The sequence below is a fragment of the Plecotus auritus genome (assembly GCF_963455305.1).
Source record: "Plecotus auritus genome assembly, chromosome: 5".
In the NCBI taxonomy this organism is placed as follows: Eukaryota; Metazoa; Chordata; class Mammalia; order Chiroptera; family Vespertilionidae; genus Plecotus; species Plecotus auritus.
Window position 1 is genome coordinate 106,661,393 of NC_137776.1, and position 23,397 is coordinate 106,684,789.

The 23,397-nt window shown below is 46.9% G+C and overlaps 1 protein-coding gene across 4 annotated transcripts in view; it reads left to right on the forward strand.

Moving 5' to 3' along the window:
- The first annotated feature begins 783 nt into the window (after positions 1-783).
- SHC3 (SHC adaptor protein 3) overlaps positions 784-23,397 on the forward strand; it is a 155,728-nt gene continuing 133,114 nt past the window's right edge. For 3 of the 4 annotated variants that reach the window (XM_080670537.1, XM_080670536.1, XM_080670538.1), the window contains exon 1: positions 784-2,254. In XM_080670537.1, coding sequence (XP_080526663.1) covers positions 1,796-2,254 — 459 coding nt within the window. In that variant the 5' untranslated portion in view covers positions 784-1,795. The remainder of the gene's footprint in view (positions 2,255-23,397) is intronic. The other variant, XM_080670539.1, reaches the window with a different exon arrangement.

The following is a 23,397-nucleotide window of genomic DNA, read 5'->3' on the forward strand; positions in this document are numbered from 1 at the left end:
GGCCCGGCTTCATTCACAGAAATGCTGGCTCCTTCGCTAGCCCTTTCATTCACACAAACAGCATTTCATTCACATTTTTGCTGTTTTTGTCTAAAGATCAGGGTTTGGAAATGATAGGGCATTTCCGCTTTAGATTTTGGGGGGGCTTTGATAACATTCCCAGTCATTTATGGGGTGTGCATTTGCTGTTGCTATGCAAGCAAGGGGAAGGGAAAAGATGAGAGCCGCGCTGGGCCTCCTGGGCCTGCTCCAGGGGTGGTAGCCGCTGCTCCCCTGTGCTCCTGCGCCCAGCAGCGGCCCACCCTGGATGGCACCAGTTACAGCTGTTCCACAGAGCTCTTCAAGCCTTGGTGCGTCGTCCTGTGTCACATGTCTAGTCGTGGGTGTGAGAAGACTCAGGGTGACCTGATAGTGTGTGAGAGGTAAATTCATGTGCTTGCACAGAGGCAGCTGGGAACTTGGACAGGGAGCGGGTCATTGTGCTGGGCAGCATTGTGCTGGGCGGGCTATCCATGCATGGGGAGGAGGGTGGAGTCCATGGGGACAGCAGTGGAGGGTTTGAGCCTCGCAGCTCTTCCGGGGCTTCCCATTCCCTGCTCTCCTGAGAGGAAGGAGGCCTGTGCAGTTTAATGCCTGAAAGGAAGGCATTTTCCCATGGATTTGATGTGTAGTGGGTGGGAGCAGCTGCACCCCCCCACCCCCCTTATTGTAGGGCTGCGAGCCCAGCTGAGGGACATTGACATGTATTTGAGCACACTCAGCTGGAATAAAGCCTAGAGAACAGCCCTTTGGAGTGGGTCTCTGGAGCCTGTTGTCTTCACAGGGGAGCACGTGTCTTTTCTTGGGCAGTAGGTTTTCGACTTAGCCCGGCTGAAGACTGCCGCACACCAGCAGGGGAGAGGTCCTCACCGCTCTGCGCACAAGTTCACATGCAGATTTTCTTTTCTTTTTTGAGGAATTGCATTGCCACAAAGACACTTGTCATGGCTGCATTGTTGATTTGAAAAGAAAACCCCAGAAAATTGGTATTTTATGTTCACTTGGGAGTATTTCTCTCTATTTTTTATTTTGCTATTTAACAATTCCTGCTTGCTTTCCAAATCAGAATTCATGAGGATCCGCTGGAGAGCTTATTCTTAAAAAGCCTTCGTCACATTTTAACGCATCCTTGTCAGAATCTTACAGGCTCACACAGAAGGGCTGAGGGGGAGAGAAAGCCCTGGCATAGAGGCATGGGCTTCAGAAAGTTCCTCTGCTCATCTGAGGAGACTGGGTTTACCTCTGGTGCGAAAGCTGCGTGGGGAGGACGGGAGGTGAAAAATCAAAGGTTGGAAAGAAAGATCTGGGAAGGTAGAAAAAGGAGATGTGAGAACTGATTGGCTCTGGCGTGCTGGTGGGTGTATGTGGTTTTCTTGTTCTCTCTCTCTTTTCCCCGCAGGAAGTGATTTGCAGCGCTCACCGAGCCTTTGTTGAGAAGGGTCTCCGCTCACAGTGAGTCACGCTTTTGCTGGGAGCAGCCCGAGCGGCAGCTGGGCGCTCAGCAGAGGAAACTATGACTTTTGCAAAGCGAGCGCGCCGCCCTCGGCAGCCGGGTCCGGGGTCCGGGCTGCGCGGCCACGGCGGCTCGGGGCGTTAGCGGTGGGAGGCCGGCGCCCCCGCCCACACCCCGGACCCCGCCGCCGTCTGGGCCGCCGAGTCTGCTCTGGGGACCGCGGCACGCCTGCTATGCGCGGCATCCCGCGCCCGCGCCCGCACCTGCAGCGCCCGGGCGAATGCGGCGAGCCCACGGAGGGGCATGCTTCCACGCACCAAATACAACCGCTTCAGGAATGACTCGGTGACATCGGTCGATGACCTTCTGCACAACCTGTCGGTGAGCGGCGGCAGCAAGGTCTCGGCGGCGCGCGCGGCCCCCGCGGCGGCGGCCCCCTACCTGGTGTCCGGAGACGCGCTGCGCAGGGCGCCGGACGATGGCTCCGGCAGCCTGGGTCACCTGCTCCACAAGGTGTCCCACCTGAAACTCGCCAGCTCGGGCCTCCGCGGCCTGTCTGCGGCCAGGGAGCGGGCGGGCGCCCGGCTCTCGGGCAGCTGCAGCGCGCCCAGCCTGGCCGCCCCGGACGGCAGCGCGCCCCCCGGCCCCCGCGCCCTGGCCATGCGCTCCGCCAGGAAGGGTCGGCCCGGGGACGAGCCGCCGCCCCGCGCGCCCCCCGCCAGCGACCAGGTGCTAGGGGCCGGAGTCACATACGTCGTCAAGGTGGGTGCGGGCGCGGGCCCCCGGGTGGGGAAGCTCGGGTGCGGGCGCGTCTGCTCCGGGTGGGTCGCCTTGCAGGCCGGGAGGTGCGCACTCCTTTGTAGCCAGCTCTCCTGACAGCGGGCACGGGCACCACAAACGCTGGTTTAAAAACGGTGACTTCACTCTGCCCTGGTTTCCCTTGGCCGCACTTCTCTGGCATAGCTTCACCACCTCGCTTTGCCAAGTGTCCGGCCAGCGCCCCTCTGGCATGGGCCCTGTGCCTGGGAACTGTGCGCCAGGCCTACCTAGGACGCGGTGAGCACCCTGGGAAGAACTGGGCAACCCGTGATGAGCCTGTCGGTGGCATGGCCTCTGCTGTGCTTGCCCAGGCAGCAGGGGGCTGGTTTCGTTCCCGCGGGCAGCATTTCCAGCCCCTCGTGGCGCAGGCGAATGCTGTCTCGCTTTATATAAGACAGGCTGTACTTTCTCACCCAGCAAGGTTTTCTTTGGTGTCTGCCTTCCATTATACCGAAAGGTTTTGGTTTACAGCAGCAGAAGGAAAATTTGGGACTGCCACCCCCCCCTCACCCCCCACCAGCCTTCCAGTTAAACAAATGAGGGGGCTGAGCTGCAGCATCTGGAAAGGAGATTTTCCCTCCAACACAAAGAATTAGAAAACTGTGTCCTATGTGGTCTATAAAATCCCTCCCTTATGCAAGTATTTTGTGATATTTAAGTAACAAGTACCTTGCACAGATCACCTGGCCTGCCCCACTCTTGCAAAGGGCTGGCCCACATCCGGGCAGATCTCCAGGCCACGAGGTGGGGCAAAGGTGCATTATTTCAGCCTGGTCACCCCAAGGCACGACTTTTTATTTAAAAAGAAATGAGACACAGATCTTTCCCCACCGTGCTGCCCACTGAGAAACCCGCAAGCTGCCTCCTCTTGGGGTACTGGCAGCAGATCTAGTTTAAAAATTCAACAAATCACAACTGCAAGTAAAATGTTGTATCTTGGTAATTTTGGAACCAAAATATTAAAAGAAACAGTTAACTTTGTGGATTATTTTTAACTATCTAAAAAGCATTGAAAAGGAATGTGATCATCAGTGTTAAAAATGGGGCCTCAAAAGCTGCTTTTTAATTTATCTTCATCTTACTAGTAGCTCTGCAAATTGGTTAATATATTTTACAAAAGGCACATAGATCAGCATAAAATATGCACATCTGGTTGAATTTGTTATAGGAGAAAAGATTTTTCTTGTAGTTCTTCTTTAAAATATATAACCAAGCCAGACAAAAAATAAAACCAAACAAAGCACCCCGACAACTTTGAGTTGAAGCAGTGATACCTGGAATATTTCACTTTCTGTATATTAGTATAATTGCTATCTCAAAAAAAAAAAAAAAAAGGCTACAGTTAAAATAGACAAATCAACCAGGTGAAGCTTTCTATACCTGTCATGTTTAATGGAGAGGGTAGTTTTCAAGTGGAGGGAAAATACTCAAACTTTTGCCTTTAAAGTTTTCCTTTAAAAAGAAATCATTAAAAAAAATCATTCATCTTGGCTGAGTGCTTTGCTCTTGCTGTATGAAGAGTGAAGGCAAACAAACGAAGGCAGACATCCAGTTGTAAAGGTCAGTTGTGGCTGAGTAGTGACGAGTGCCCTGCCGGTCCATTCTGTGGCTGTAGGTTGTGACACCCCAGCAGCCGGTACTGAAATAGGTGGGGAGCTGGGTCTGCCTTGTCCTGCCTCAGCGAAAGGGTTGCAGTGACCTAGCTGCACTGCGTGGCTGGATGGTGCGTGTGTCATCGCCTGGTCCGTCCTCAGCGGTGAACAGTGGCATCATGGGGAGATAGGCTCAGGTTGACCTGGAGAGTTTTGAAATCCCACAGCAAAGGCCAAACACACACATGCCTGATTCATGTGATCCTGTGGCCCTCTGTCAGTGCACATTTCCACATCGCCCATGTTGAGTCTATTAGTAAAACCAGGAACATACTTTCTTGAAAAAAATTACAAAACTGAAAAAGAAAGCACCTTCATTTTGTCCTCTTGCTGACTTGTGAATAGTTCTATTGGTATCCTTGCTTGTAAAGATCTCTGGTAGATAGAAAGGGGCCATCTTTCAACATCACTGTGCATCAGTTAGTTGTAAAATCTAAAGGCTTAGGGTTTGGGAAAGAACTTATTATTATTTTTAAAAAATATATTTTTATTGATTTCAGAGAGGAAGGGAGAGGGAGAGAGATAGAAACATCAATGATGATAGAGAATCATTGATTGGTGCCTCCTGCACTGCACGTCCCTTATTGGGGATCAAGCCCGCAACCCAGGCATGTTCCCTTGACCAGAATGGAACCTGGGACCCTTAAGTCTGAAGGACGACGGCTCTATCCACTGAGCCAAACCAGCCAGGACTATTATTCTTGATTTAAATTTATTTCTAAATTGAGCAAAACCCCCAAATGATTTTCAGTTTCCTGGAAAATTCATGTGCTGTATAAGCATAGTTCTCACTCATAGAAATACCTGCCTACAATTTTAGGATATTAAACACAGATTTAGTATTCCAAAATATTTCAACTTAATTCAGTTACATGAAAGTAAAAACTGTAAAACACGGAGGTCTGGAAGGCTTGGATCATCTATTTGAAGAGCAGGTTGTATTTCAGGTAGAGAGGCTGTACAGGTTTAAAGTGGACGAGGCTCCTGAGCAGCAGTAGGATTCAAAGCTCAGAGCGCGTTGCTGCCCTTCATGCTATCACTTGAGTCTGTGGCTGATTGTCACGCAAACGAGGAAGGTTGGACACACACAACCTCCAGGTTTGTACCTTTGTACCCCCCACCCCCAGCCACCCACCACACCTGACACTGGCTTTTTCTTTTGGTGACATGAAAGGGAAAGAACAAGAAAATACAGCCTTGACAGACAGGAAAGGAAAATCCAGCCACAAAGAAGAATGAATATTTTTTATTACAATTCCATTTGGGAACTATTTTAAATTTGTACCAGAAAGCTGATAGAAATACAAAGTATTAATCATGCTGCTGCTCACCTTCAAATTCTATTGCCCAAGAATCCAAGCTGGCTAGGATCCCAAGTGCCCATGGGGCTGCAGCTGGTCTTCAGCAGGTTTCAAGGCAATATTCAGGGGCACCACATGCACACCATGCATGCGCACCCACAGGCCCACAGAGCAAGCGGTTCAGGAAGGCGAGAGACATGAACAGCGGTGGGTCAGTTCTTAAGGATGGCCACTGGCAGAGGTAAAAGCTGTCTGAAGACAGGCATGGCCTTGAAGTTCAGCCTTGACCCTGCCTGATGAGAGGCAACACTGTGGGCTGCACAGGGTGAGCCCTCAGTTCCGGGGGTCCCCAAAAGAAGGGCTTCTCTATATCACATCACACCACAGACGCAAAACAGGGTAAGAAGTGACCAGACTTAGGACCGACGGGAGTGCTCACGGCAGGAATCAGAGGCCATGTGAAAGGTGCGGCTGGTGCTCACCGAGCACATCAGCGGAGTGAGAGTGGGTGTGCGCCAGGTCCACGGCCTGCAGCGTGCCGTCCACTCACAGCCTAGCCACGGGCTGTTTCCAGGGAATTTACCAATCAAAGAACCACTGCACCGGTTCCTGGTGTGCCGATTGCTCTTCTTTAGGAATGATGGCCTTGCTCTTAAAAGAACTCTTTAAAAATTACTTTGTTTTTTTTTTTCATTTGTGAATCTGATGATATTAGGGTGGTATAAATTACTTATTTATAAATGTTCTATTGCTCTCTGTAGATGGTCTTTATAAGCTGTACTTACTCTAAAACCTATTTATTCTTAGTTTGTATTTTTATAAACACTTGCCTCTTTCTAGAAAAGTATCTTCAATCTCCTTTTTCTTAGCACCACATTCCTTCCTTAACCGTGAGCAGAGGCCACACTAAACAGCCGTCAGCAAATTATTCCAAGACAGCTTGGATATAGTGTTATGGTGGGATTGATTAAAATTTATTTTAATTCTAGATTTAAAAAGTATTCCTTGATGTAAAGTAGAATTTTAAGAGTTGATTTTTTTCTTAAAATTATTGAAAACTCTCATAATATGGATGGCTTACATGTAAATATTGTCCAAATGGTTTGAAAAACAGTTTAAAATATTCCTTTGAGATTAATAGACAGAATTATTAATTTGATCTGGAAATATTACACACACACCACACTATACAAACACAGCACACACATACCACACAATACAAACATACACACATCACATGCCCACAACACACACATACACCACACATACCATACACGCCGCACACTATAACATACACACACCACACCTTACACATAGTACACATATCACACAAATATACACACATACATATATCACATACCCATAACACACACATACACCATACACACCCCATATATGCCACAGACCATACACATACACACACACCATGCTCCCTACAACCCTACACTCCCCCCACATACACTCCTTCCACACCACAAACATGAACAACTTGGGATGATTGCACTGTTACTATTTTCTTTCTTTTTTTTAAAAAAATATATATTTTTATTGATTTCAGAGAGGAAGGGAGAGGGAGAGAGACAGAAACATCAATGATGAGAATCATTCATCAGCTGCCTCCTGCATGGCCCACGCTAAGGATGGAGCCCTTAACCTGGGCATGTGCCCTGACTGGGAATTGAACCATGACCTCCTGGTTCATAGTCAACTCTCAACCACTGAGCCACACAGGCTGGGTACTATTTTCTTTCTTGTTAGAAAATTGCAAATGCCATATTAAAATACCTGATTATATCATCCATTTCTTTTATATTCAAGCTTAAGAGAAAATAATTCTGAAAGATAAGCTGCTGATGAAATGCTAATCCTCTGAAAGTAACTTCCTGCTCCTCTTCCCCCAGACCCCCCAACTGTGGAGTCTTTGAGCATATGCCATGTGTTTGGGGAAGGTCTGATAAATATCACGTAAGCAACTCCTGGGAATGGAAAACCTGGTAGCAGGATCTGGCAGGATCTGGCAGGATGTGGCTGCCTTTCTTGTCTGCTCAAACACCCCTGCACTGACCTCCGTGGCCCCAGCAGTGCTGCGAGGAGGTGGGGCAAGCTCTGTGATTTCTCCTTCAGAGATGAGGACCCAGGGGACGGGGTGGGAGCTTCTCTTCTAGCATTTTCTCTCAGCTCACTTGCCCGGGCGGCTGGAGGTAGCTAGTGCATCTGTGGAGTCTTGGCCCTGGGATCTGGCTCAGCCTGGCCTTGCTGCTGCAACAGCTTGTCTGCCAGCCCACACCTTGCAGCGGTGTCCTGGAACTGACCATGATTCCAGGCTCCTGCAGGAAACTGTAGGGAACCTGGGAGGTGGAAGAAGGGAGAGCTGAGGGGTGGAGCTGGGCCTCACCTTGTCATTGGGTGCCCGGTGCCCTTGGCAGGATTGGAATAACTGAAACTACCCAAGCCAAGGCTTTCTGAGAAAAATGTACAGAGCTCGCTGTTTGCATGCCCACCTCAGATCTGGAGCCTTCCTGGAGTATCATCTGAATGTGTTGTTTCCCAAAGTGAACGCCCTCAAAGGAGCCTTTCCTCACTTCCGGCTCCCGACAGCAATTTCCTTCAAACCCCCTTGTATCAAATCCCATTCACCCTAATCGTTTGGCAGTCTGGACTATAGATGATGTGTTTAATATGATTGCTTTTTGTTTTGCAAATATGAAACAAAACCTCTGAGAATCATGGCCCGGTTCTTGTCTGTTGAAGAACTGGCCCTTAACCTGGTGCCCAGCGGAAATAGCACGTAACCCAGGCTCCCACCGCTCCCCCCACAGAGTGATCACCGTGCCCACCTGCTGGGCTAAAGCAGTGAAAGCAGGGCTGCTCTCCACGCTTTGTGTGAGGAGCCGGCCCTCAGGGACAGGTCCCCTCCGACAGGAGGACGGTGTGTGCACACTTGGTCCGCTGGCCGTGCCGTGTTGGGTCCTGAAGAGCCTTTACCCTGTAGAGCTCGGCACTTCCCCTCTCATCTCTTTTCCCTGGGTCTCAGTGTGGACCCTCTGAGCTCCCCCAGCAGAAAGCTGCTGCTCAGTCTGTCCCCACAGCCTGTCAGCGGAAAAGGAGCCTGCCCCCAGGTCCTGGGGGAGGTGTGGGGTTGAACAGGCATCGCCCCCAGCACTGAATCCTTCCTATCAGGCGGGAATGGTGAGAGGAACAGCCTTGGGAGGCTGGGACCCATGCCAGGATGGACCCAGTCCCCTGACACTGCCTGTCCACCTTCTCTTGCTTTGCAGTCCGGCATGCTTGCGATGTCACCTGCTGGTTCTTTAGTAAACCTTGCTTTATAAAATGTAAACATTTGTTATGGAGATTTTTCAAACATACATGCAACATACAAAACATATCAAAATCAATGAGAATGGTCTAAGGAGCCTGCAGGCACCCTGCACCCAGCTTCAACAGGGGTTGGTTTATGGCCATCAGCACCCCTTCTGCACCCCTGCTTCCCCAAATTGTGCAGGGCTCATGGGGCCTCCTGCCTCAGTGCCCAGACAGAACTCAGGTTTTTGACGAATACGTTGCCGATTGGGCTTAATAGCAGTTCCAAATATGGCTGCGCACGTGCAGCGCTGTTGGCTCCCAGGCCCCTGAAGCGCGGAGTCCCAGGAGTGCTGGGAGAAGGCGAAGCACCCTGCGTCAGAGGTGATGACACTGGGCAGCCTGAGGTGACGGGGGGGGGGGGGGGGGGAGCCTCACCTGCTCAGTCTCCACTGGGTCCCCCTTCCTCCAGGCCCAGGCGCCCCTCCAGCAACAAGGCCATCCTTTCAGAAGTGGCTGTCCTCCCAAATTACTTTCCGGGTACTATCCAGGTTCTTCAGAGGAAGAGAGCCATAGCAGGTGCATCTGTGTAGAAGAGATTTGCTCTGTCCCTAACCGGTTTGGCTCAGTGGATGGAGTGGCGGCCCGCGGACTGAAGGGTCCCAGGTTCGATTCAGGTCAAGGCATGTACCTTGGCTGTGGGCACATCGCCAGTGGGGGGTGTGCAGGAGGCAGCTGATCGATGTTTCTCTTTCATTGATGTTTCTAACTCTCTATCCCTCTTCCTTCCTCTCTGTAAAAAATCAATAAAATATATTAAAAAAAAAAGAGAGAGAGAGATTTGCTCTGAAGGATTGCTCCCATGGTTATGGAGGCGGCTAAGCCTCAGGGTCTGCAGGCTCAAGACCCAGGAGGAGCCCCTGTTTCCGTTTGAGTCTGGAGACAGGGAAAGGCCTTATTTCAGCTGGAAGACCATTAGGTAGGGAGAATTCTTGTCCTTGGGGGAAGGTCAGCCTTATTGTTCTATTCAGGCCTTCAACTGATTGGGCCAGGCTCACTTGCACCGGGGAGGGTAATCTGCTGTGCTCAGTCTATTGATTTAACTCATCCTCACAGAAACGGGGCCCGGCCACGTTGACGCATGACATGAACCATCACAAGTGTATGCACCCTCTTTTGAAGTCGTATCTAGAGTGACCACCAGTTGACCCCAAACGCTATGGAGATTCAGAGTCCCTGGAATAATGGAGATGAGGGATAGAAGCTAGGAAACAGCTGGCCTAGAAGAATCTCAGATTACCTCATCTCTCCTGTGGACACCCGATGGAGAAACATTTAAAAATTCCTCAAACATTCGTTTAGGTTTACTTTGGGTGGACATTGAACGAAGGGCCCAGGCATGAGACAGATGAACTATGACCCCTTCTCACAAGGAGACACGTGGTGAGGGTGGCGAGGGTTTGAGGGGCTCGGAGTGGTGGCCACCGCATCTCCCTGAATGCGGCCCCGCATCTGATGTTGTCACCCAGGTAGGAGCGAGCCCCTGGTGGAACATTTGGCTACTGTCTGTGCCCGTGATCCGGAAGCTCAGCCAGGGACAGAGGCCCTAGGATGGAAGACAGGTGTTTCTAGATTCGGGTGTGTCACCACTGAAAAAAACAGCCATGAGCTATTTTTCTAATTTGTAAGTAATAATAATAATTTATAGATGCAGCTCCTTTGTTTAAGGTTTGCTCTCATGGATTTTAAAAGGGGATTTTGATGTGTGCTTCTATTTGTTAACCTAGAGCCGTGGTCGGCAAACCGTGGCTCGCGAGCCACATGCGGCTCTTTGGCCCCTTGAGTGTGGTTCTCCCACAAAATACCACAGCCTGGGCGAGTCTATTTTGAAGAAGTGGCATTAGAAGAAGTTTAAGTTTAAAAAGTTTGGCTCTCAAAAGAAATTTCTATCGTACTGTTGATATTTGGCTCTGTTGACTAATGAGTTTGCCGACCTCTGACCTAGAGCGACTCAGAGAGGAAAGAGCAAGTGCAGCTTCCTAGAGATGGAAGCAGCCTGGGCTGGGCCCTCTCGGGAGGCCAGGCTTCAGGTGGATGATGCGGGGGGGAGGGAGGGGCGGGAGCCCTGGGCCAGAGGAGCTGCTGCCGAGCATCCGAGTGTGTCCTGAGCTTACATTCTGAAAAGCTTGTCTGTTGTCCATGTCCACATGACTGCCGGCAGCTGGGCCCGCCCAGGAGTCGGCCTCACGCATGACTGTCAGCTTGGCTGCCTCTGGCTCTTCCTGCACCTCACCTTCTCCAGCCCTGTCCAGACCATCCTCTGGTTGGAGACACCGCTTTTGAAAGGTTTGCTGTTTGCAAGGCCGTGGTGGCTGTACTATCTAAAGAACCGAGCTGGGATTTTTCCACTGGAAGTAGCAACCCTGGGATACATAAAACCTTGTTTGTAGAGTCTTATTTATTCATGGGGCAGGAGAAGATAAGATTCATCAAGTGATGGCCAGGAGGGAAGGCTCCGCCCCTTTGTCCCTACCCCCACCCCAGTCTGTGTACCACTTTGGTTAAGACCCAGGGCTGGGTGCTGGCCAACAGTTCACGTCTGGCTCTGTGGACAGAAACCTCATCTTTGCAGTGCTGTGGTGCAAGTACCCACTGCCCCTGCCTCCCGTGCAGTAACACAGTGTTTCGGAGTGTAGATGACAGTAAAATGCCACACGGTCAGGGAGTGTTGCAGTTTTAAGTACTTATTACCTTTTTAAAAGTAATAATTTATTTTGCTAGACCTCCTCCTTAGGTCTCTTGCACCTTAAACAGCCTCCCTCCACACACGCATTCTTCTCTCTCATACCTCTTTCTTCCTCATTCACTTCCTCTCCTTATTCACTCCGACATGCAGCAATTGGCTTCGGATAAACGGCTGGTGACTGGGAGAGATTCTTCCATGACCCCCTAATGATAAAATCTAAAACCCCATCCCCTCGGCCTCTGCCTGCCCCTCCCGCAGCGTCCGCACTGCTGGCCCCCAGCGTCTCCAGGCTCCAGCACCTGCCCTGGAGACGCTTCCCCTTTTGGCTTTGTGCAGCCCTCTCTTCTCATTCCTGGTTCCAGACTGTTTGTGACAGTCTTACCTCTCCAGGCCATTACTCATTAATTTATTCCTGTTAATATGCTGATCAGTTATTTCAACTAGTGTTGGTTGAGTTTATGGAGGAGGCCTGTGGCAGGAGATGGGGACAAAGGTGAATTAAGTAGGCATGCTTCCTGCTCTTTTGGTGTCAGTGGTGGAGACAGAGGAGAGAAAAAACTGGGGACCACATTGGTGGTGGGATGCGGAAGTCAGGGATGGCTTCTCCAGAGATGCCGAAAGGGAACCCCAAATCATGCATGGGAATTATCCAGGAAGATGGGTGGAACAGGTGTGCAGGTGTGTTAGTGCATGAGTATGTGTGTTTGGGTCCATTTCAGGAGGGGAATGGGAACTGAGTGTCCAGTGTGGCTGGCTGGAGTGTATTGCGTTAGGGGAAGCTTAATTGTGTTAGCGGTCCTAAGAGGGAGGCCAGTGCCAAGCAAACGCAGTGGGAAGCCACTGGAGACTTTTGGAAAGATTAGTCTATCTTCTGTGTGGAGAACAGATTGGAAAGGCAGGACAGAAAATAGAGGCAATTAGGAGACAATTAGGAGGGATGATGGTGGCTTGGACCAGTGTCATGGGCCAAAGGCCAGAAGCTTACATTGAGCCCAGATCTGTATCCCTTATTGTCTGTGCAACACACCCACCCACTGTTTCACGTGCCCTTAAGTGAAGCACGTCTCAAAGTGAACTCACCACCTTCCCCACTGCACCGTCTCTTAGTTCTCGGTGTCATCGTTCACCTGCTTCCCACAGTTGGGACTGCAGAGCCATTGTACCTCCTCCCCCTAAACCCATCACATCTGCTCAACCACTTAACTTATTTTTAATCAACAGCGTTTCAAATCTTTCTTCTTTTCCTTTTCTTTTGTCCTGATTCATACTTTCATCATTTATGGCTGTGATTGTTACAGTTAACTAACTGGTCTTCAGATGGGAAGGACTCTTCTTTTTAAATTTGAGAAAAGTATTTTATGGTTTTACTAAAATGTCGCAAACAGTTTCCCCTCAGCTCTGCTCCCAATATGTCTAATTTCCTTCCTTTCAGAAATAATCTTCCTCAACGGTTTGCTATTTATATTTTCTTTTTCTTCCTTCCTTTTATCTTTTTTCTTCTTTCTGTTACACAAAGCAAAACATTCTACATGGATTGCTCTGTGCCTTGCTCTTTTCACTTGGAAATCTTTCAAATTAGCACCTACAGTTCTGCTACATTCTTTTCTGGCGGTTGCTTAATATTCAAATATATGGATGTGCTAATAGTTTTTCAAACCGTTTCCTGTTGTTAGATGTGTAGGTAGTTTCCAGTTTCTCACAGTTAATAAAATAATGAATATTCTTCTCCATGCATCTTTTCTCTTGGGCACATATTTTTGCCTATGTGTACAATAAGTTTAGCTAATATTAATCCTGTTCTTATGGCTTTGGCAGGACCTAGAGCACAAAGATAATTTTATTGGTGAAGGTCACTTTTCCACTCCCGGCAACAGTGAGGCCTCCCATACTCACCCGTTGAGGAGGGTATTTACTATGATGCACACTTGCACAAGTTAGAAAAATTCCTGCAACCCTAGTTTTCCAAAAAAAAAAAAAAAAAAAAAAAAAAAGTCCAGAATGGTTGTTGAATTTTTTTCAAGGTTTTTTTTTTTTTTTTTAGCATCTAGTAAGATAAATATATATTTTTCATCTTTTTCCTGTTAATGTGATGAATCATTTATCGATGTAAAATATGTATCTTATCTTTCTAATTAAAAGCTCTTTGTTGTTTGCTTCACTTTGGGGATGCAATCCACACTCTTCATTATGAGGTACAAACTTTCCTGGTTTGTACTTCATCCCTGACACCTCAATCCCCAACACTCCACTGCCTGAGAACTTGTTTTCCCCCAACCAGTTGCTCCTCTGGCCCTTGCTCAAATCTCCCCTTCTGGGCCCCTCTCTCTGTCCCACCTTAGAAATCTGTCAGCTCTCAAGACCCGGATCTGTTCCCTTCTGTCTCTCCCATGAGGGCAGAGTTAGTAGTCACTCCTCAAGGTCTCCATGGTTCTGTGGATTCCTCTTTCTTTTCATCAATTCAATTCACACTAAGTGGGAACCTACAAGATGCCCAGCACTGGGGCCCCTGAGAACCCAAGATGAATTCCGTTGTCCATCTTTTCAAAGCAATCATCCTTGTGTGTGATAAAAGGCCATTCACTGTGGGAAAGGTGGGTAGCCATCCTTCCCGAGACTTCCCTGGAGAAAGAGCCTGTGACAAACACTTAAGATGCAAAGCTACAGGGATACAGGGGGCTGTAGGACACTGGTCAGCAGGGGCCTGTGGGCCTGTTTGTCCGGTATTGGTAATTAAGAACCTAACTCCAAAGAGGCACATTTCGAGCTCTCTTAAGAGCTGCTTGGTAATTGTTGTTTCTGTGACTGGTGTGCACGACATAGCCCATTCAAAGTCTACAGGCTGTGCCATAAGTCAGTAGCATCATTAGCAGACCTATGAATTCTGGTTTTTCTGCCTTTTCTCATTAAAACTAATTACAGGAGGATTTCGGTAAGAAAATCAACTTTAACAAGAGCCATGAGTTAACATTATTAAGTTAAAATATTGTGTAGCCAGATTTCACCAGGATCTTTCCAAACAGAAAGCCAAGCTCCTGAACATCCCGCCTCCCGCCCCGCCCATCTCTAATTAAAGCCCATGGACATGTGAAACAGGATGGGGAGGTGAACGTAGCAGCAAGTATGCTCTGAGGGCTCCATTGCATGCCTGTCCTCTGGAAGGAATTGTAGATTGTGAAAGAGGTGCAGGGCAATTTTCCAAAAGGAACTTGCAATCCAGTTGAGCAGGTCAAGTTGCTCCTTCGGGGGGGGGGGGGGGGGGAATTATGTTCAATAAGGAGGTATGACTGGGTGAGAGACTCGTGAGGGACTGGAGTTATCAGGAAAGGCTTCATAGAGGGACGGGATATTTTCTGGGTCCTGAAAGACTGTCCAGATCTGGGTGAGTGGAGAGACAATGTTCAAGGCAGGAGAGCTAAAGTGAGAATGGCTTTGGAGGTGGGCGTGGGCATAGCACTAGCCCAGGGGATGGGAAAGACATGCTACTGCAGACCAGCCACAGTCAGAGGGAAGCGCCGGCAGCTGCTGTTGGTCAGTAATGTGAGCTGTAGCCCCTGAGAGTAGGACTGCTCCTCTCTAATGCAGGAGCCAGTCCAGTGCTGGCCCTGGTTGTATTGTACTTGATGACCGCGTGCCATCTGGCTGACGCTTGCAGGGCTGACCTCTTCCTTACCAGGTGACAGCCCTTGAGGGAGCTGAGATGTGTTTCCCTTAGATTTCTCCTCTCCAAGCTAAACACTTGTTACTCTGTCAACTGTCTTGACTTCACTGTCTCCTGCATTTGCTTATCTGTTTGCATCCTAGTTTGTAAATTGCAATGAAGAGACTGCCCATGTAAAGAATGTGGTGATGCCCTACCTGGTTCAGCTCAGTGGATAGTCGGCCTGCGGACTGAAGGGTCCCTGGTTTGATTCCGGTCAAGGGCATGTACCTCGGTTGCAGCCTCCTCCCCAGGCAGGGCCCTAGTCGGGTTGCATGTAGGAGGCAAGCAATCGATGTGTTTCTCTCACATTGATATTTATCTCAGTCTTTCCTTCTCTCTTCCACTCTCTCTAAAAATCAATGGAAAAATATCCTTGGGTGAGGATTTAAAAAAAAAAAGAAAAAGAAGAAGAATGTGGTGAAATTGGAGTTCTGGCTTGGGTTGGTGTATATTCCATTTTTAGAGTTTTGTCCTGTCCTAAGAATAATTTGGGTCTTAGTTCATATGCCTAAACTACTGAGAGATGCATTCATCTTTGTCTAAAATACAGTGCTCTTTTTTCCAAGAAGGGATGACAGGGCTTTCTTTATGGCTTGTTCGTTATGATCTACAAAGCAGTGTTATTGATGATTTTTAGAATCACACTTCTTTATATCAAAAGGCTCAGTGTAGATTCACCTCCACCACCATGGCCTCATGGCCTACTATAGGCCACTCAACTGCTGTGAGTTTCCAATCATCAGCCTCTGTCAAGCTCAGAGTTGCAACTGAGAAGGCCAGTGTAATTGTAACTGGGAATAATGCTATTAAACATAGTTAATGTCCCAAAATAGAATTGTGGAATGAGTGCTGGTGCATTCACACCATGCAGTAATATGCAGCCATTAAAACAGTGAATTAGAGTTTTATTGTGATTGACTGGAATAGATTTTCACAAGGCATTGTTGGGTGAGAAGAGCATGAAGCAATGTGTGTGTCATATAAACCCATTCTTGTAACCAAAACAAGTGCAGAAATGCTTGTAGATAGCCATACTTATAGTTGAAGACATCAACAGCCCACTCTAGGCAATTAATAGGATATCATGCAGAAAATCAGCAAGACTATACAAAACTGAGAACATAACCAACCAACAGGATCTGGTAGACATACATAGAGTGCTCCATGAAACCACAACAGAATACACATTCTTATAAAGTGCCCATGGAACTTCCACCAAGATAGACCATATCTTGAGTTATAAAAAAATCTAACCAAATTTATAATATAATTGACTTTTGAACAACACAAGTTGGAGCTGAGTGGGTCCAATTAATGTGGATTTTTTCAATAAATACTGTAAACGTATTCCTTCTTCCGTATGATTTTCTTAACATTCTCTTTTCTCTAGCTTACTTTGTTGTAAGAATAGAGTAAATAATACATATAGCATGCAAAATATATCTAACCAACTGTTTATGTTATGGGTAAGGCTTTCTGTTCAACAGTAGGCTATTAAAATTTTGGGGAGTCAAAAGATATATACAGATTTTCAAATGCTTGGGGGTTGGTTCCTAATGCCTGTGTTGTTCAAGGGTCAACTCTAATTGAAATTATACAGAGTGTGTTCTTTGACCACAATGTATTCAAATTAGAAATCAACAAGGAAGGACAACAGGAAAAGCTCCAAACAGTTGGAAATTAAACAACATACCTATAAATATTGCATGGGACAAAGGAGACATTTCAAATGAATTTAAAGATACATAGAGTTGAATAAAAAGGAGGCTACATCATATCCAAATATAGGGTGGGGCAAAAGTTGGTTTACAGTTGTGAGTATGTGAAACACAGAGTTTATTCTTGTATTATTATTTATTAATTATTGTATTATTTTAATATGAACAACTGTAAACCTACTTTTGCCCCACCCTGTATGTGGGATGCAGCTAGAACCATGCTGAGAGGGAAATTTATAGCCCCAAATGCTTATACTGGGAAGAGAAAAGTTCTCCAACCAATAATCTGTTTATCTTAAGATACTAAAAAAAAAAAAAAAGAAAAAAATAAAAAAATAAAACCAAAGCACTCAGCAGGAGAGAAATAATAAAAATAAAAGCAGAAATCAATGACATGAAACACAGAAAATTACTATGAAAAAAAATCAATGAAACAAAAATCAAATTTTCTGAAAAAAAATCAATAAGATGGAGAAACCCAGCAAGATTGACAAAGATAAAAAGAGAGATGATAGAAATCACCAAGAGCAGGAATGAAACAGATGCCATCTCAACAGATCCTGTAGCCATGGCAAGGCCTCTGAGGCAGCCTGGCCCTGTTCTCAGTCTAGACCAGTGGTCGGCAAACTGCGGCTTGCGAGCCACATGTGGCTCTTTGGCCCCTTGAGTGTGGCTCTTCCACACAATACCAAGGCCTGGGCAAGTCTATTTTGAAGAAGTGGCATTAGAAGAAGTTTAAGTTTAAAAAACTTGGCTCTCAAAAGAAATTTCAATCGTTGTACTGTTGATATTTGGCTCTGTTGACTAATGAGTTTGCCGACCACTGGTCTAGACCATGGCTGAGGGCTGCTGCTTAAGAGTTAAGAAAGTGAGTCAGGCTCCGGGCAAAGGGGTATGATTGAAATGCAAAGCAAAGCATCCAGATACAGTCTGGACCAATCAATGGAGGCCTGGCACTGAGACTGGGGCCCAGAACCCGGTGAGTCTTCAGGGAAAAAGGCGGCTGGACTGGGGACTTTGCTGTTGGCACTAAGCCTACGAGAGGTTCAGCTGCACAGAGGTTGGCTTAGCTCCATTTTGCCCAATAATTATATTAATTCTTTCAGAGGGTGAAGAAAACCAGTGCTTGAGGGGAGAGAATGCATTTCCTAAGACCAACAAGCTAGCCTTGTGTCAGAGTGAGGATGAGAGTGTGCATGGTGACACATTAGAATAATAAGGTCAGCTTGGCCTTATTCACATGTTAGCTGGAGCATGGCTTCAGCTGTAATACCAATATGTATTTTTGGAATATTTCTTCCCTCTTTTCCTTTGACTGTGAATAGCAGATGTGGCCTATTACATTACTGTGATTTTCAGATGAAACGAAGCACAGTGGTTTGCTTTTAACCAAACCCCATTCATACTTCCTCTCTCTGACTCAGCTTCCTCGTGGTAAATGAGGCAGATGACACATGCCACTGGCAAACACTTCTAAAGGCATCCTCGCTCTTTTGATCAAAGCCTATATGGCATTTGTATCAACACAATTTCATTGCTGTGAGATGGAAGGTTAAGAGAGAACTGTCGCAGTGAGGACTCTTGCACAGAGGGTTCAGATGTGACCAAATGGCTAATTTCTTCCTGTATGTCAGTTGAAAAAAATCTGACAAAGGAAGTAGGAAACTGCAAGTGGGTGACCATCTCTTTCAGTACCCAACCCGTTTATTCCCACAAGGCCCATGGAATCCCCTTTTTGCATCCCTTTGTGCCCACTTCACTGGAAACACACTTCTGGCTGCACTCTTCATAAAAGGTACCCCAGATTCTCTGGACATGTGGACAACTTGATTTAACTCTTAATCTTCCACTTCCCCCGGGTGTGCCTGTTGTGTGGAGGTGCACCTGAATGCCTAGTCCCCTGTCTAAAACGGGGGTGACTACAGCACCATCCTTATGGAGTCATCAGAAGGGGTGAAGTGAATGAACATTTATAGGGCAATTGGCGCAGTGGCTGGCTGGTGGCAGACCCGTACTGAAGGGTCACTCTTTGCACCATCCATGCCCTATTGTTAAATCCAGAGCTCACCTCTCCCAAGTCCCATGAGTCAGGGCCACCCTCCACCTTCAGGCAAAGAGGTTGACATTCATTTGCTTTATTCAAAAATGAGTGCTCTCACATCAAAGATTGTGACTCCAACTCTGTGTCATAACTCATGTAAGTCTGCTCCAGGAGACGTGATGGAGCAGTGTCATTCTTGGTGCCACTGAGGTGGGCATGAGTTTTGGGGCTGTAGCAGGAACAGGATGGGCCTGTCATGGAGGGTGAATGACAAGGTAATTACCAGCAACTGGGTTTGAAGCCTTTTGGGAGGGAAAAGCATGGATGCTGGAAACAGACCTTGTTGGGGTGCAAGGTGTCTTTGTGACCACAGCCTCCAGTGTCAGTATCAAAGTGCACAGGTATTAATAGAGTTTTCCAGAGATGCCCTATAAGCCAGTGAAGGGGAGCTGAGATGTTATAGGACTTCAAACAACATTTATCACAATGCATGTTATTCTGGAAGGTTGATTATAAATGATTTTAATTTTTTTATGTTTTTATTTTCTAAATTTTTGTATATATACTTTTTATTGGAAAAAAGTGAGCATTAAAAACAAAGCAATGATCTTTCATTCTTTTTATTGACTACATGGTAGACCATGCAACGTTAAGCATTCAGTGCAATAAGCCACATACACACACATCACACTCAAGTAAGCACTTGACCGAGATCCAAAGCATATTCCCAGGCCCTGCTAGGGTCCGTTATGCTCCAACCAGTCAACTCCCTCCCAAAGGGATCCACTATTCTGATCTCTGCAACCACTGATTAGTTTATATCCATGACCTTTGCAATGAAAATACTAACAACATTGGCCAAATTAATGCAAATGAGTATGGCCTATTCTGTTAGTGTGGATGGTAACTTTTCAATAAATTCCAGGCTACTTTTAGAGCAAATTTAATAAATCTACAACTTTAATGATACAAAATCCTGTTTAAGTAGGTTAGGCAAATCAATGGATGAAATCTAGTTTTCCCCCCTCAAATATATCTAAACACTCATCCTATATAATAATAGAGGAATATGCAAATTAGCCCAGACGCCATAATGTCATGACCTATCAGCAGGAGACATGCACAGCAGGAGCTGGGGGCGGGGACTGCCATCACCAGGAGGGCCTCCATGCGGCCTGGGCAGCCCCCAGCAGAGGCGGCCCCCTTGTGGCCCAGCCTGGAGGGGGCCACCGGCAGAGGCGTGTGGAGGCCCACCGCACTGCCTGGCCTGGAGGCTGCCCAGCCCAGGGGGTGGCCCCGGCTCTGCTATCTTGAGTTTGTGGTTTCTAAGGAAACAGCCAGAAGGAATGATAAACCCTCCACAAACAGCTCAGCCGGTGCCTATCTAAGTGGCCTTTCCCACAGTGAATGACCCCACCCCTCCTTGGATCAAGCAGGTTCCTGTGGAGTGCAATCTCTACACAATACAATGGGGGCCCCAGTTTCATCCCTGGCGATCTCATGCGCACTAGCTTGGGGCAGCAGGGAAGGAAGGGAAAAGGCATCACGTGGGGCAGCTCTGGTGAGCAAGCAGATACTCCCCTGCCACCCCCTTCAACGTGTAAGAAGAATCAAATAAACCAATACAAACACCCCTCCCCTGCTCCGGAAGAGATCCCGGACTGAGGGGCATCCCACCCAAGCATTGCATACCTGCTTCCCACCCCCTTCATCCAAATGGACAGGTTAGGGTGTTAAGGGGAGGAGGAGGAGCCTCGCAGGAAGGAGATTCCCAGAACCACACCCCTGCCCTCCCTCTGAACGTGACCTCTTGGAGCACAGGGCCTGACCCCATCCCCAGCAGATTTGCATATCCCAGACCCTCAAATGCTTCCAGGCACTGGGCATTCCCACGTCTTCCCTGCCTCCCAGCCACTGACCCTCACTGTCTCCTACCCCAGAAGCACTCTGTCCTCCCCAACTTTTGGTCTTTATAGCCTAAATGCATGGTGGGCATAGTTGCTTCTCCATGGATTTTATTTGATAAGAACCCAGCGAAGTTGCTTAGCAACTGAGCTGCTCAGACTTCATCAGGGACAACGAATGACACACCTTACTTGGCTTTGATAGCAAAGCAATCTTATTCTTTTATTTTTTTAAATAGATTTTTATTGATTTCATAGAGGAAAGGAGAGGGAGAGAGAGAGAAACATCAATCATGAGAGAGAATCATTGATCGGCTGCCTCCTGCATGCCCCACAGTGGGGATCGAGCCCGCAACCCAGGCATGTACCCTTGACCAGAATTGAACCTGGGAGCCTTCAGTCCTCAGGCTGAAACTCTAGCTACTGAGCCAAACCAGCTAGGGCAGTGGTCGGCAAACTCATTAGTCAACAGAGCCAAATATCAACAGTACAACAATTGAAATTTCTTTTGAGAGCCAAATTTTTTAAACTTCTTCTAACGCCACTTCTTCAAAATAGACTTGCCCAGGCCATGGTATTTTGTGGAAGAGCCACACTCAAGGGGCCAAAGAGCTGCATGTGGCTCGTGAGCTGCAGTTTGCCGACCACGGAGCTAGGTCAAGCAATGCTATTCTTAAAGACTTCATTTTTGTCATAAACTAGTGGATTTGAATCATATCAAACCAATATACATTTTTTAATGAAATGTCTTTTCATTTCTACTAATGCAATTCTACCTTTTTAAAAAAATATATATTTTATTGCCTTTTTACAGAGAGGAAGGGAGAGGGATAGAGAGTTGGAAACATCGATGAGAGAGAAATATCAATCAGCTGCCTTCTGCACAACTCCTACTGGGGATGTGCCTGCAACCAAAGTACATGCCCTTGACTGGAATCGAACCTGGGACCTTTCAGTTCACAGGCTGACGCTCTGTCCACTGAGCCATACTGGCTAGGGCTGCAATTCTACCTTAAAGCTTATGTTGTATAATCTATACTAATAAAATGGTAATATTCTAATTAGACCAGACGTCTTCCAGACATCCATCTGGACATCCTTCCGCACAAAGCCACGGTGGTGGGGGCCGAGGCAAAGGTGGTTAGGGGCAACCAGGCTGGCAGGGGAGGGCAGTTAGGGGTGACTAGGCCGGCAGGGGAGGGCAGTTGGGGGCGATCAGGCCGGTAGGCAGGTGAACAGTTAGGAAGGAGCCAGAGGTCCCGGATTGCAAGAGGGATGTCCGACTGCCGGCTTAGGCCCAGTCCCTGTAGTATCGGGCCTAAACTGGCAGTCAAACATCCCCCAAGGGGTCTTGGATTGGAGAGGGTGCAGGTTGGGCTGAGGGACACCCCCCCATGCACGAATTTCATGCTCTGGTCCTGTAGTAACAAATAGTGTTAACTTTAGCATCACTAAATCAAGTCCTTTTGGAGCCTCAAATCATTGAATAGCAACAGCAGATAGAATTACACATACCATGTTATATATTCTGGAGAATGATCATGGCTGACTTGAAACTTGTGAGAAGGTGCTCTTGAACACAAGCCTTTGTGGTGGACTTGCTAAATGGTTGGGCCACAGCTAACTTTAGCAATACTAAATGATTTTTCAGACCTAAAAATTATAGTTGCCACACATTTTATAAGTCGATGACATTCTCACTCGTTTGATAGCTGGTAGAAGCATTTACATGTGCTCAGGGGTACTAGTCACCACTGGGGATGTGGATGAAAGAGGTGAAGTTCAGAGCCTACCCTTAGCCTTGGGTTCTCATAGGTTGAGTGACGATTCACCAAGGTAGAGATGAGACTCCAACAGGAGCTTGTTAATGGTGTACTTCACACCCCACATCTTGACCCCTAATTTCCCCAAGAACAATTCATCACATGTGGCCACCTCCCATGGTAGAATCTGAAGCTATTCAGGTCACTAGGGATTGTGTCCACTAACAAAATCCTAGAAAGAGAATCATCAACTCTTATTGCCAACCCAGAATTCTGTACACACTTAATATGGATCCTTTCAGTTCATAATGATCAATTTTCTTTTATGAAAGCAACACGTACTACTGCAGAAAATGTAGAATATAGAGAAAAGCATAAAGAAGATAATTAAAATCACTTGTAATCACAATCTTCCATGATAATTCTAATTTAAATTTCCACAATATTTCTTATTCCTTATTTTCATTTATGCAAAATTGAGATCAGGCTCAATGATTCCCCAAATTATTAACTATTTTTGGGAGATGTGGTTTCTAATGATTATGTAACATTCTGTCCCATTAATGTATTATAATCGCATATTTTGAATATTTAAGCTGTTTCTAATATTTTTCATTATAAAGATTAAGTTTTCAGTTATTCACTTATTGCTGAGGATTCAATTGGGGATTAAAGAACAGAGATGATCTCTGCCTTCTGGAGCTTACATTCTAGTGAGAAAGTCAGAACTGAATAATCAAATAAACTAGTCAAATAATTTAAAAATGCCACCATGCCCAGAGTAGCCGAAACAATCTTGATAAAGAAGAACGACGTTAGAGGACTCACACATTTCAATTTCAAGACAACTGGCCTAAGTACAGACATTGTGAGTGAAAAGGGGGCTACCTGGCAGACTTGGCTAGTTCAATAACAAAGTAACCATATGAGATGTTCTGATAATAAGAATTTCTAACTG